The 12075-nt window shown below is 55.0% G+C and overlaps 1 protein-coding gene across 1 annotated transcript in view; it reads left to right on the top strand.

Moving 5' to 3' along the window:
- Positions 1-12075, top strand: part of PRPF31 (pre-mRNA processing factor 31) — a 23404-nt gene extending 11329 nt beyond the window's left edge. Inside the window, exons 7-14 of the mRNA XM_077130824.1 lie at positions 1283-1452; positions 2926-3083; positions 5002-5091; positions 8265-8392; positions 8479-8551; positions 9446-9574; positions 9658-9756; positions 10536-12075. Coding sequence (XP_076986939.1) covers positions 1283-1452; positions 2926-3083; positions 5002-5091; positions 8265-8392; positions 8479-8551; positions 9446-9574; positions 9658-9756; positions 10536-10661 — 973 coding nt within the window. The 3' untranslated portion in view covers positions 10662-12075. The remainder of the gene's footprint in view (positions 1-1282; positions 1453-2925; positions 3084-5001; positions 5092-8264; positions 8393-8478; positions 8552-9445; positions 9575-9657; positions 9757-10535) is intronic.

The raw sequence follows: 12075 nt of genomic DNA, 5'->3' as shown, positions 1-12075 counted from the left end.
ACAGCTGCCGGGAAGACAGCGAGGGTGTAGCAGAAGGCACCCAGTGCAGGGCTAGGATGAGCAGGTGCTCAGTGACCACAGACGTGGACGCTCACTGCAGCTGTCAGGCTGGGCGCATGTGAAGGACCAGGAGCGGTACTGCTTTCTGTGCCCAGCTGATGCGTGGATGACGGGATGATGCATTCATATGTTCATTCAGTGACCATTTCTTGAGAACCCCGTGTGCCAGGCTTTGTTTAGTCACTGGGATAAAGCTACACAAATCTGTTGACAGCTCTTGCCTTGTAGCCCTTATATTCTAACCGAGAGGGGGAAATGAGTAAAATACGTAGTGTGTTAGATACTAATATATGCTAGATGAAACAAAATAAAGTGGGGAAGGGATCTAGGGAGTCTTGGGTGCTGATGAGGGGTATTGTAATTTTAAATAAGATGATCCAGGCAGACCTCACAAAAAATAAAACATGCACACAGCACTTGTATCAGGCTGTTCCTGACATTCTGGGCTGGGTGATGCTTTGCTGTGGGGCCCGCCCTGCGCGTTGCAGGGGTGTTAGCAGCATCTCCAGCCTGCACCCACTAGATGCCGCGAGCACTCCCCTCTGCACTTGTGACAACCAAACTTGTGTCCAGACCTTGCCAAGTGTCCCTGGGGTCAGAGTCACCCTGGTTGAGACCCACCAACACTTACGACTCACTTAATCCCCACAATAACCAAAGGCCTTGGCCCCTGTTTTCCCTGTGACATCAGAGAGGAGCACAAGAGAACCAGGAGGTTTGGGCATATGCCTCACCTCACGCTTTCTCCAAGAAGGGCTTCTTCTGGAAGACAAACCCTCCTGCCCGCTCCTTTCCTCTCTCCTTAGAAGCAGAGTGGCAGCCAGCCAGGCCCTGTTAGAGGCACCCTGGAGACCACTGTCCCAGGCTCCAAGTGGAGGGGAAGGGCTGAGGCCAGTATACTACTTGCCGTGCGGTCTTGGGCAGGACCTTTCCTTTCTCTGTAGGAGGGGATTGGAGTCCTTCCCCCTGGAAGTGACCAGTTGCCTAGCAAGGGTGCTGACCCAGGCCGACAAGGTGGGGCTGGCCAAGGAATACGATTCCCTGCAGCCCTTGCGTGCAAGCCCCTGGGGCCGGTTGAGTTTGTGACTGTTCTGAAGCTGCACGCACGCAGACACTTGCACACGTGCACACAAGCCTAGAGGAAGGGGGTTCTTGCAGCAGTTGGACCGGATGCCCAGGAGGTGCTGGGGGTCTGTCCACCCATGCCCCCTGCCCTTTGCAGGCAGCAGCTGTCGGAGGAGGAGCTGGAGCGGCTGGAGGAGGCCTGTGACATGGCGTTAGAGCTTAATGCCTCCAAGCACCGCATCTACGAGTACGTGGAGTCCCGCATGTCCTTCATCGCACCCAACCTCTCCATCATCATCGGCGCTTCTACTGCTGCCAAGATCATGGGTGAGGCCCTGGGGCTGGGTGGTGATGGAGGGCCCGGGCATACTGACCAGCTGCATGGCCTTGGAGCGTGACTCTTTTCCTCCTGTCACTTCTCCTTGACCACACAGAGTTGAACTGGCCTGCTTTCCACAGGAACAGGCAGAGAAAGGATCAAAACTCCGACACTGTGTCAGTCCCTGTGTGCTCAGCTGGGGGCTAGGCATTCTTGATAGGAATGAGGTGGTGTGGCTGAAAGACCACATGTCCAGCTCTGCCGCAACCTGTGGGGCATCTGAGGAGCAGCGGAGGCCGTGCTTTGGGCCTCTGTTCTCTGCGAGAGGGACACTAACCCTGGCTGTGTTTGGGGTAAATGATGGATCCTCCCCTCCGCCTTATGCTCCTAGCCTGTTCGACCAAGGAGGAGTCCCTGGGGAGCACGGTAAAACTCACAGGAGCTTTGAAGCAGCCTTGGTGAAGGGGCATAGGAGGCAGGGGTTCGGGGCAGCATGGACCTGGGCATGGACCTTGCTCCCGCCCTTACCAACAGCCAGGCCTTCCCGTGCCTCGCCTTCTCCAGCAGCTATTGCACATGTATTCATATTCTATTTGTTGCTGTAATAAATTGCCACAAACTCAGCGGCTTAAGTAACAATTTATCATGTGGAATTGGAAGTCAGAAGTCTGCCAGTATGGGTGTTGATGGGGCTATGTTCCCTCTGGAGGCTCCAGGGGAGAACCGTTTCCTCACCTTTCCCAGCTCCTAGGGGCTGCCCTCCACCCTTGGCTTGTGGGCCCTTCCTGCATCTTCAAAGCCAGCACTGGCAGCTGACTCCCTCGTGCAGCACAGCACTTGGAGTTTCTCTTCCCCTCCCTAGGGCCCTGTGGTTACGTTGGGCCCACCCAGACATCCAGAACAGTCTCTCCTGCGGCAGGATCCTCACCCTCCGTCATACCGTGTAAACGAGCCTGCTCACAGGTCCTGGGGATTTGGGCGTGGCCTTATTTGGGGGCTGTTATTCTGCCTCCTACAGAGGTGCTCATGTGGAGGCTTGTTTTCAGGATCCGTTTGTTTGCTCAGACAGTTTCTTGATGCCTAAAAACCCCAGCACAGAGCCTGGCACAAGTAAGCCCTCATCAGTGGTGGACGTATTTGTCTGCAGCTCCTCTTCCCTTCCTGTTCCCCTGCTGACAAGCTCATTGGACACCCAGGGATGAGTGACCCCCTTCCCTGTCCCTGAGGGGGTTCTGTCTGGGAGAACACACAGGACATGGTCACTGCAGTGAGACAGGGGGCTTAGTGCAGCCTGGGGCCTGGCTTCTTCCCCACCGTGCACCTTCAGGCAAGGTGTGTCCCCTCACTGAGCCTCCTCTGAATGTTCCCTTCTGTGAAATGGACAAGTCAGCCCTCTCCTTGGGAGTCGTCCCCAAACATGTGCAGCTGCGTAGCCCACGGTGCACCCAGCGTCCCTCTGACCCCCTTCCCTCCTGCTGCAGGGGTGGCCGGTGGCCTGACCAACCTCTCCAAGATGCCCGCCTGCAACATCATGCTGCTTGGGGCCCAGCGCAAGACGCTGTCTGGCTTCTCCTCGACCTCGGTGCTGCCACACACTGGCTACATCTACCACAGCGACATCGTGCAGTCCCTGCCACCGGTGAGCCCCACCTTTGCCGCCTGCGCACAGCTGCCCGGGGCCCCTTGGCGGCTGGCGCGGACCAGATCCAGGGACTGGAGGATGGGCAGCCTCAGGCTTCAGATTGGGGGTGCCGAGCCAAACCGTGGGGTCAGGATTCCAGCAGCACAGCCTGCCAGCTGCGGGTCCCTGGGTGGGAGCGTTTGTGCCTCGGTCTCCTCGTCTCCAGGACCGGGCGAGCAGGGCCTGCTTTGTGGGCTGTGACCGGGGACTCCAGTGTTTCATCATTGGATTATGAGAAACACCATTATTGACTGAGGCCTCTGGCTGGGTGTTACATGCACCACCTTGGCGTTTTGAGAACGTGGACCCCCTCCTTCTAGTGGTGCTTGATGGAATTTCAGGTGATACGTAGATGGATATTATTTATTTTACCCATTACTTTTTTTTAAGGATACCTCTTAATTAATACTCTTCCATTTATAGTCATACAGTTAAGTTGTCTATTTACAGGGATTTAAGCTTTTTAAAAGTAGTGAAAAAAGAGCTGTAATAACAGTTAATTATTATGATACATTACTGTAGTAATATGCAACTTTCACCAGTCAGTGAAATGCTGATGTGGAGAAATGGAGGCATCAACGGCTGACGTTTTGGAAATGCTCTGTGGTTGCACTGAGTTTTCACTGCCCTTTGAAGGAGATACTGTTTTTCCCTGTCCTCTTCGTATCTTTCAGCCAAGGAGACCGAGACAGAGAAATGCTAGTAACTTAGCCAAGATCACCCAGGTGGTCAAGCCATCCAAATTAAGGCAGTCCGGCCCTGAGCCTGGTTCCCAGCTACTTGGTGCTCTCTCAGTCCCTCCACTTCCACTCTCACTGGGCTTCCTTCTGTCAGGTGCTATGAGTGGGGAAGGAGAAAACAGTGACATGGGAGCCGGAGCAGGCTGCGGGATCAGACAGGCCAGCATTCAAACCCTGGCTTTGTCTTTTGTGGCTATCAGACAAGCGGCCATCTGCTGAGCCTCCTGCCTCCTTGGGCTGATGGGCGGGGAGGGTAACAGCAGAACTGGCTGATGCCGAGTAGGTGTGTCCTGAGCACAGACCCTTTTGTGAACCTCACTTGTGGATGGGGAAGCCAAGACCCAGAGACTTAAGGGGGTTGCCCAAGCCATAGAATTGGGAGGAGTGAGAATGGGTTTGATCCCAGGGGCCCATGGCTTCAGGCACATCACTGCACTACCCCATCTAACCCCTACCCCGCAGCCCCTGGGCTGTATGGGTCACCCCAGCTTGCAGGAGCCTGGTGCACAGCAGGGCACATCACCCACCTCTTTCTCATCACCCACCCCTTCCCCTGACTTACGCTTCCTCGTCTGTCTGCCCCAGAATCAGTTCAGGCATAGGCCACAGAGGTCACAGGCCTGTAAGGCAGGCTGTGGGGATCGTCACTTCTGAGCGGGCAAGAGCCGTGGGCTGCAATTGGGCAGGTGCGGGTTGGAGTTCTGGCTACATCACCCACCAGCTCTGTCACCCCGGCCGTGTGCCTTGACCACATCGAGCCTCAGTGAGATGGTCAGTAGAAAGCACTCAGCCAGGGCTGGCTTCTAGAATAAGCTCAGCAAGTGCCACCTGCTGGCATCATTATTGCTACTTGTCATTGTATTTTGTCCTCACCTGTCTGGGCTCTGCTGTTTATTAGCTGCAGCGTCCCGGGCAAGTGGCTGTCCCCCCACCCTGCTTCTCTTCAGCTCTTCTGTGAGGCAGAGTAAGAGCTTGCACTCCTTGAGGCCTTTGGGAGTTAGAGATGATTTCGGGATTTGTAGCGCCTCCCTCCAAAACCCTGGTACTTGATAAGTGGCTGCTTGTAGTTAATCCTGCTGTCAGTCTGTCTGTCTGTCTGGCTCACACAGACTCTGTCTCCTTTCTCACTGCTCCAGGATCTCCGGCGGAAGGCAGCCCGGCTGGTGGCCGCCAAGTGCACGCTGGCAGCCCGTGTGGACAGCTTCCACGAGAGCACAGAGGGAAAGGTACGGGTGCAGGCCTGTGTCTGGGGGGGGGAACAGTCAGCAGGGCAAAGGCGGGGGAGCCCCATGGGAAGCGATGCCGTCTCGGAATGCTGGGTGTAGGTCTGTGCAGTCCAAGGGAACCTCTGGAACGATGACATGCTCTGCAGCTGCTGCACACTTGGAATGTGGCAGGTGCCACCAAGGAACTGCACTTTTAGCTTTTTTTAATTTTAATGGATTTAAATTTAAGTAGTCACGTGTGGCTCTTGTGCCACCAAGGAAGTGAGCTCTCATTTCATGTAATTCTGACAGCTTTAAATAGCTACACGTAGGGTGCACGGGTGGTTCAGTGGTTAGAATGCCCACCATCCATGTGCAAGACCTGGGTTCGATTCCAGACCACGCATCAAAAAAAAAAAAAAGTACATGTAAACAGCAGCCACTGTATCAGGCAGCACAGCCCAAACAGTAAGCTCTGTGAGGGCTGGGGCTGTACCTGTGGTGTAATGGGCACTCAAAAGTGTTTATGCAGTGACCGAATGGCCCTCTCTGTCTGGGCCAGTGTTAAGGGCTCAGGAAGGTGACAACAAACGGAGATGTACAGACGAGTCACAGGGGACTCCACCACCCTCCTAACGTTTATCCTCTACATCCCTATCTTCTGGAAACAAGTGCCCGGCTTCACATCAGTTCACTGCTTCCTGTAGCCTCCCATGTGCTGGGCATGAGCACCCAGAGATGAAAGTGAGTCTGGCCCTGCCCAGGGCCCTAGGAGAGTGGGGAGCAGGTGGGCAGGTGGGGACAGCCCAGGGACCAGGACCACCAGCATGAGCTACTTGCTGGGGCCAGGTTGTGGGCGCTGCCGTGTCTCCACTGCCTGGCTCCTCGCTGGGGTGCCATAAATGTTCCCAGAATGAAACCTTGAGTCCTGGGTGTTCTCCTTTCCTCCCACACCAGCCACCCCATGAGCTTCCTTCTCAGGGCCTTGTGTTGCCAGACTGGCTGCTGCCCTTGCCCCTTCCAGCCTGCTGGCTGATGTCTGATCTCCTTTAGTCTTAGCTTAAGTGTTGCATCTTTTGGGAAGCCTTCCCCGGACTGCTGCACAGAAGCCAGCTATCCCTCTGCCCCATGGTGTGCGTTTCCCTTGGCTGTTGTAACAAATCACCACAAACTTAGTGGCTCAAAACAACATATGTTTATTATCCTATAGTCCTGTAGGGCAGAATTCCTGAATGGGCTTCCTGGGCTAAAGTCAGCTGGTCAGCAGGGCTGCTTCCATCTGACATATCAGGGGAGAATCACTTTCCTGGCCTTTCCTGCTCCCAGAGGTTGCTGGGTCCCTTGGCTCATGACCGCCCCTCCGTCTTCAGAACCGCTGCAGAGCCCTCCACATCCCCTCAACCTTCTGAGGCCCCTCAGGCTGATGGGCCCACCTGATAATCCAGACTCCTCTCCCCAGCTCAGGTTATTGACTTAATCACATCTGCAGAGCCCCCTGGCATGTGAAGTACATAGGCACAGGTTCCAGAGATTGACCAGCCATCCTCGAGGGTGTTATCAGACCACCACACGGAGTCATGCCCCTCTACCAGCACTCACCATTATCTGAGTACTTGGTTAATGTCCATCTTCCTTGGAGGACTTAGTCCTTGAAAGCAGATATGTTTTCTCTCTTGTGCATTGATGTTTTCCAAGCACCTAGCCTGGCACAACTTTCAGATGCTCAGTCAGTAAGTCAGTCAGTCAGTCTGTCTGTCCCTCCCTTTCTCCCTTCCTCCATTCGTGCAGCACATGTGACATGAGTGCATGTTCTAGATGCTGGGGTATGAATATGGCAGTGAATAAACCAGACACAGGTCCTGCCTTGTGGCTTCACATTATAGCTATGGGGCAGGATGAGGAAGCCATAAATAGGTTAGGCTGGAGAGCATCTGCTGGTGAAAAGTGCTGAGGAGAAAAATAAAGTAGAAAAGGGATTGGGGAGGTGAGGAAGATTAGATGCTGCTTTAACTGGGACATCCAGGAGGGCTTCTCTGAGGAGGCAAGATTTTTATCTAAGGCCTGAGTGAAGTTAAGAAGCAGCTGGGTGGTGGTACAAGGGTAGTCCAGTGGTAGAATTCTCACCTGCCATGCGGGAGACCTGGGTTCAATTCCCGGCCCATGCACTTCCAAAAAAACAAACAAAAATTCAGCAAATGGTGCTACAATAATGGGATAGTCACATGGAAATGAATTAAATGTGACCCCTGCCATCCAGCCTACAAAAATAGAAGAAGGATCTGGCGGATACTGGGGGATGAGCGCTCTGGGCAGAAGGAATGGTAGACGGCAAGGTCCTGTGACTAGAGTAGAGCAGACCTTGGGGGGTGGTAGGGGACGGGTCCTGCTGGAATCTGGGCTGACTCGCAGAGCCTTATATTCCCTGGTGAGAACTGTGCTGGTGTGGAGGCCACGAGAGGGGACCAGCTCAGGGTCTGTTTTTAAGAAAGCCGGTAGGGTTTGCGGTGAATGAGAAACAGCCTACCCCCAAGGAGTTTGACCTGAGCAACTGCAAGGACAGGCAGGAATTCTCTTTGGCCTTGTCTCAGGTTGTCAGGTTGGCTGTGGCAAATACCACACCTGGAGAACTTAAAGAACAGGAACTTAACATCTCATGGTTCTGGAGGCTGGAGGTCTCTACGTCAAGGTCCTGTGACAGGTTGTGTTTTCTCCTGAAGTTTGTAGAGTTGCAGCAATCCTGTCTCTCCTGGTCTCTGCTCCTCTGGTTTCCACTGACCTCTGCCTTTCCACTTCGGGTCTAACTTCTTTTGCTTATAAGTCCTTCTAAGGACTTCAGTTGTATGAATTACGGCTCACCCTGACTCAGTCTGGCTTCACCTTAACTAACTGTGATGTTCTTAAAGGTCCTGTTTACAGAAGGTTCGCACCCCCAGAAATGCAGATTGAGTCTGGAAAATGCTTTTTGTCAGAGGCATGATTCAATCCCTAGTAGCCCTCTTGTGTTTATTGGCATATTAAAAACCCAGGTGTCAAGTAGATAGTCTGTCATCTTGAGAGTCATCAGGCCATGGATGGTTTCTCAAACCTCGGGGTGGGTGTGCCCAGGGTATAGTTAGAGAAGAGGCCTCGGGGGGCACAGATGGACGGACCCAGGGACAGCAGCTACAGGAGCCTCCCCTTTTGTCCCTCTCCAGGTGGGCTATGAGCTGAAGGATGAGATCGAGCGCAAGTTTGACAAGTGGCAGGAGCCACCACCCGTGAAGCAGGTGAAGCCACTGCCAGCGCCCCTGGATGGGCAAAGGAAAAAGCGAGGTGGCCGCAGGTGAGGGGCTCTGGGGGACCAGCAGGGCAGGGAGTCAGGACAGGAAGATGTTTGTGCCCCTCCAGCTGACACCCCACTCTCCCCAGGTACCGGAAGATGAAGGAGCGCCTGGGGCTGACAGAGATCCGCAAGCAGGCCAACCGCATGAGCTTCGGAGAGGTCAGACCCCTCCCCACCCGACAGCCCCGGCCCCAGCCTCCTCCCCGGCCTTCCAGCCTCCATTCTCTCCCCTTCCACCCAGCCAGCCCCTAGAGGGATCTTTTTAACACCCAGTGCTGAACTCGCTCACCTGCACCCAGCTCAGAGCCCTCCTCTGGCTCTCGGACTGGAGGGCCTCAGAGGGCATTTGAGGCCAATCAGGACCTGGCCCAACCCCCAGCCTCGCTCTCCCAGTCCCTCCCCGTGCTCCACCCCCGCCCCTCTCTTCCTTGTCCTCCAAGCATCCTACTGGCCCTAGCCCAAAGGCAGCCTTGCCAGGGAAAACAGTTTCTTTGTTTCCCAGGGCTGCTGCCACAAGTAACAGACCCATTTGCGCAAACGAGAAATTTGTTGTCCCTTCTGGAGGCCAGAAGCCCTAGGTCAGGGCGAGGGCAGATCCAGGCTTCCTTTGACGTGGCTGGCATTCTGGTGGCCACTGGCTGTGGTCTGTGGCTCTGTCTCTGCATCTGCCACATGGCCTCCTTCTCTTCCTCCTCCCCCCGTCCACATTTCCTCTGCCTGTGAGGATTCTCATCAGGCCGGAGGAAGCCCCCAATCCCGTTTGGCCTCCCCCTAACTAATAGGACCTTAAAGGACCTGTTTGTGAGTGTGTTTACACCCACAGGACTGGGGCTGGACATGAGCATGTCCTTGTGTGAGATGTGATTTGTTCATGACCCCCGGTCCTTTATGCCCTGACCCTCACCACACACGCATACGCTCTGGCCTTGTTCACCTCCTCTTCCTCGAGGAGCAGCAATACCTGGCTCCTTGCTGGGTCTTGGCACCCCAGGGCAGGGTAGGCTGCTACCTGGTTGAGTGGTGACGGAACCTGACACCAGGGCCCTTCCCCAGATTGAGGAGGACGCCTACCAGGAGGACCTGGGCTTCAGCCTGGGCCACCTGGGCAAGTCGGGCAGCGGGCGTGTCCGGCAGACACAAGTGAACGAGGCCACCAAAGCCAGGATCTCCAAGACGCTACAGGTGTGGCTCAGCCCGGGCAGGGGACAGAGGTGGGGATTGGGGGGGCAGCGAGCCAGACCACAGCCTCCCCCCCCCCTCCACAGCGCACCCTGCAGAAGCAGAGTGTAGTGTACGGCGGCAAGTCCACCATCCGGGACCGCTCCTCAGGGACCGCCTCCAGCGTGGCCTTCACTCCACTCCAGGTACCGCCTGCCCCACTGCCCACCTGACCCCCTGCCTTGCCTTGTGTCCATTCTTGTAAGGTGGGTACACCCACACTCCCGTGACTGTAGTGGAGGTTGCCGTTAGAAGCATAGTTGAAGGTGCAGCCCGAAGGCCAGCAGCACCAGATTGCAATTGCAGGCTGCTGTAGACTCAGACAGACCCAGGGCCGACTGCAGCTGACCTCGGCCACTTACTGTCTGTGTGACCATGGGCAGACACACCCCTTCCTGAGCCTCTGCCCAGGCTGCTGAGGTTCCCCCAAGGGCCTGTCCTCACGGGAGGTCATAGCCAAGCAGGCAAGGAGCATATACAGTGAAGTAGAAGGGGTGAGTGCTAAGGAGATCAGTGAAGAGCCCGGTGGGTGGCGGCTTCCACTGTAGTGTCTAGAGCAGGCCTCAGTGAAAAACAGGAATCACGGTGTTTAAAATGCTGAAACTAGCACCCAGCGCTCTTGCTGTGCTTGGTGGCAATGCTAATGCTGTTGGCTCTGAACTTCAGCAAGCACTTCCTCACCTAAAGATGGGACTGGGCCCACTGTTCTCAAACACTGGTGCTTTTAGGGCCACTTAGGGAATGCACTCTCCCCCGCAACCCACTGAATTAGAAAGAATCTCCCCAAGGTGGGGATGTGGGGTGAACTATTCTTGTGTCCCGTGTTGGCTCTGGCATCTCCCGGGTCCTTTTCGGGATGGGGGATGGGGCCATGCTGAGAGGCTATCCCATCCCCCCACTGTCATCCTGTCTTCCTCTTGCTCAGGGCCTGGAGATCGTGAACCCCCAGGCAGCAGAGAAGAAGGTGGCTGAGGCCAACCAGAAGTATTTCTCCAGCATGGCCGAGTTCCTCAAGGTCAAGGGCGAGAAGAGTGGCCTCATGTCCACCTGAGGAGCTGCCCCTGGGTGGCCGCCCATCACAGGCTCGCAGAGGCCTGGTCCTTTGCAAGGGAACGGTATCAGGGCTGGGAGGTCTGGCAATGAGGATGCGCCCCCACGAGCCCCTGCCCCTGCACCGGGACTGTCCAGGGAGGCCCCGGAGAGGCCTAGCTGCCCTCCCTGAGAGCTGTGCTCGCCGCCCATTGAGGGGCAGGGGCAAGCTTAAACATACCTGTCCTTTTTTTTTTTTTTTTTTTAACTGGTTAAGGAGATACTTGTGGTAAAACTACAATTAAACTACATTATCAGGATCTGTCCTTGGGGAGTCATCATGTGTCCAGCAACTGGAGGAATCAGAGCTGTGGGAGAGCCTGGCCTTCCAACCTAGTTAGTCATTCCCTCGCCATGGGGCACCAAGAGGAGAAAAGTCCTCTCTGCCTCTGAACCCCCTAGTGAACATCAGTCATTTTGATGCCATGCGGTATGGCCCCAGCTTCCAGCTGATGCAGGCAAACCAGGATTGGCTTGCTGGGCAGGCGGCTTCACCCATGAAGGGATGCTAATTACACCTGAGCCGTGAGGATGAACAGGGACACCCAGGGAGTGCTGAGCTCTGGGCTCACACCTGAGGACCCCTGTGCGCCAAGCCCTGACTTGGGCGCAACCAGTAGGCTTCCTGCCCTGGGAGGGTCTAATTGCTATGAAGGTTCATGCCAGTGAGCTAAGGGGACCCCCAGCTGTCTTAGGCATGGGGGCCCACCTGAGGCCCCTGTACTCGGGCTGAAGATGAGGGCTGAGTGGAAAGGCATTCCTGGGTAGGGATAGCTGGGGTGCAGCCCAAGGAGTGTGGCATGAGGTGGTGGCTATCTGCAAGGAGCAAGGAAGAGTCACCCTAGAGGCCACCATTCACGGTGCCAAGGACCCCTAGGGCCGGAGGATGGGCTGGAAGCAGTGTCGGAGGGTTTCCGTCCATTTTTCCCATCTATCTAGCTCATGCTGGGTCTCTCTCTGGCTTGTCTTAGATCTCACTCTTCATTCCTCTCCCCCGGGCCTTTCTTTTATCACCACTCAGGGCTGTCTCAGGGTCCCAGTGTCTCTCTCCTTGCTCATATCAACATATCAAAGAGTGTTGCACATCAGAGAAGTTCTTTTATATGTATATATATATGTATGTGTGTGGGAAATAAACATAACATAAAATTTGCCGTATTAACTATTTTCCAGTGTACAATTTGGGGGCATTCATTGCTGTTACTTTGTTGCATCACTACTTTCCATTAAGAGGCTCTTTTTAACAGTGAAATTACCCCAGGTCATCTAACCCTTCCGTATTTTTATCCTTGATCCTTCAGGTCAGTTGTGTTTCAAAGCTACAATTTTGCACAAACTCTGTAAAAGGGTCTGCCAGGGAAGGGGCCTTTGACCTC

This window comes from Tamandua tetradactyla, chromosome 16 (genome assembly GCF_023851605.1).
Source record: "Tamandua tetradactyla isolate mTamTet1 chromosome 16, mTamTet1.pri, whole genome shotgun sequence".
NCBI lineage: Eukaryota > Metazoa > Chordata > Mammalia > Pilosa > Myrmecophagidae > Tamandua > Tamandua tetradactyla.
Note: the sequence above shows the minus strand (reverse complement) of the source record. Positions and strands in the feature narration are given on the sequence as shown.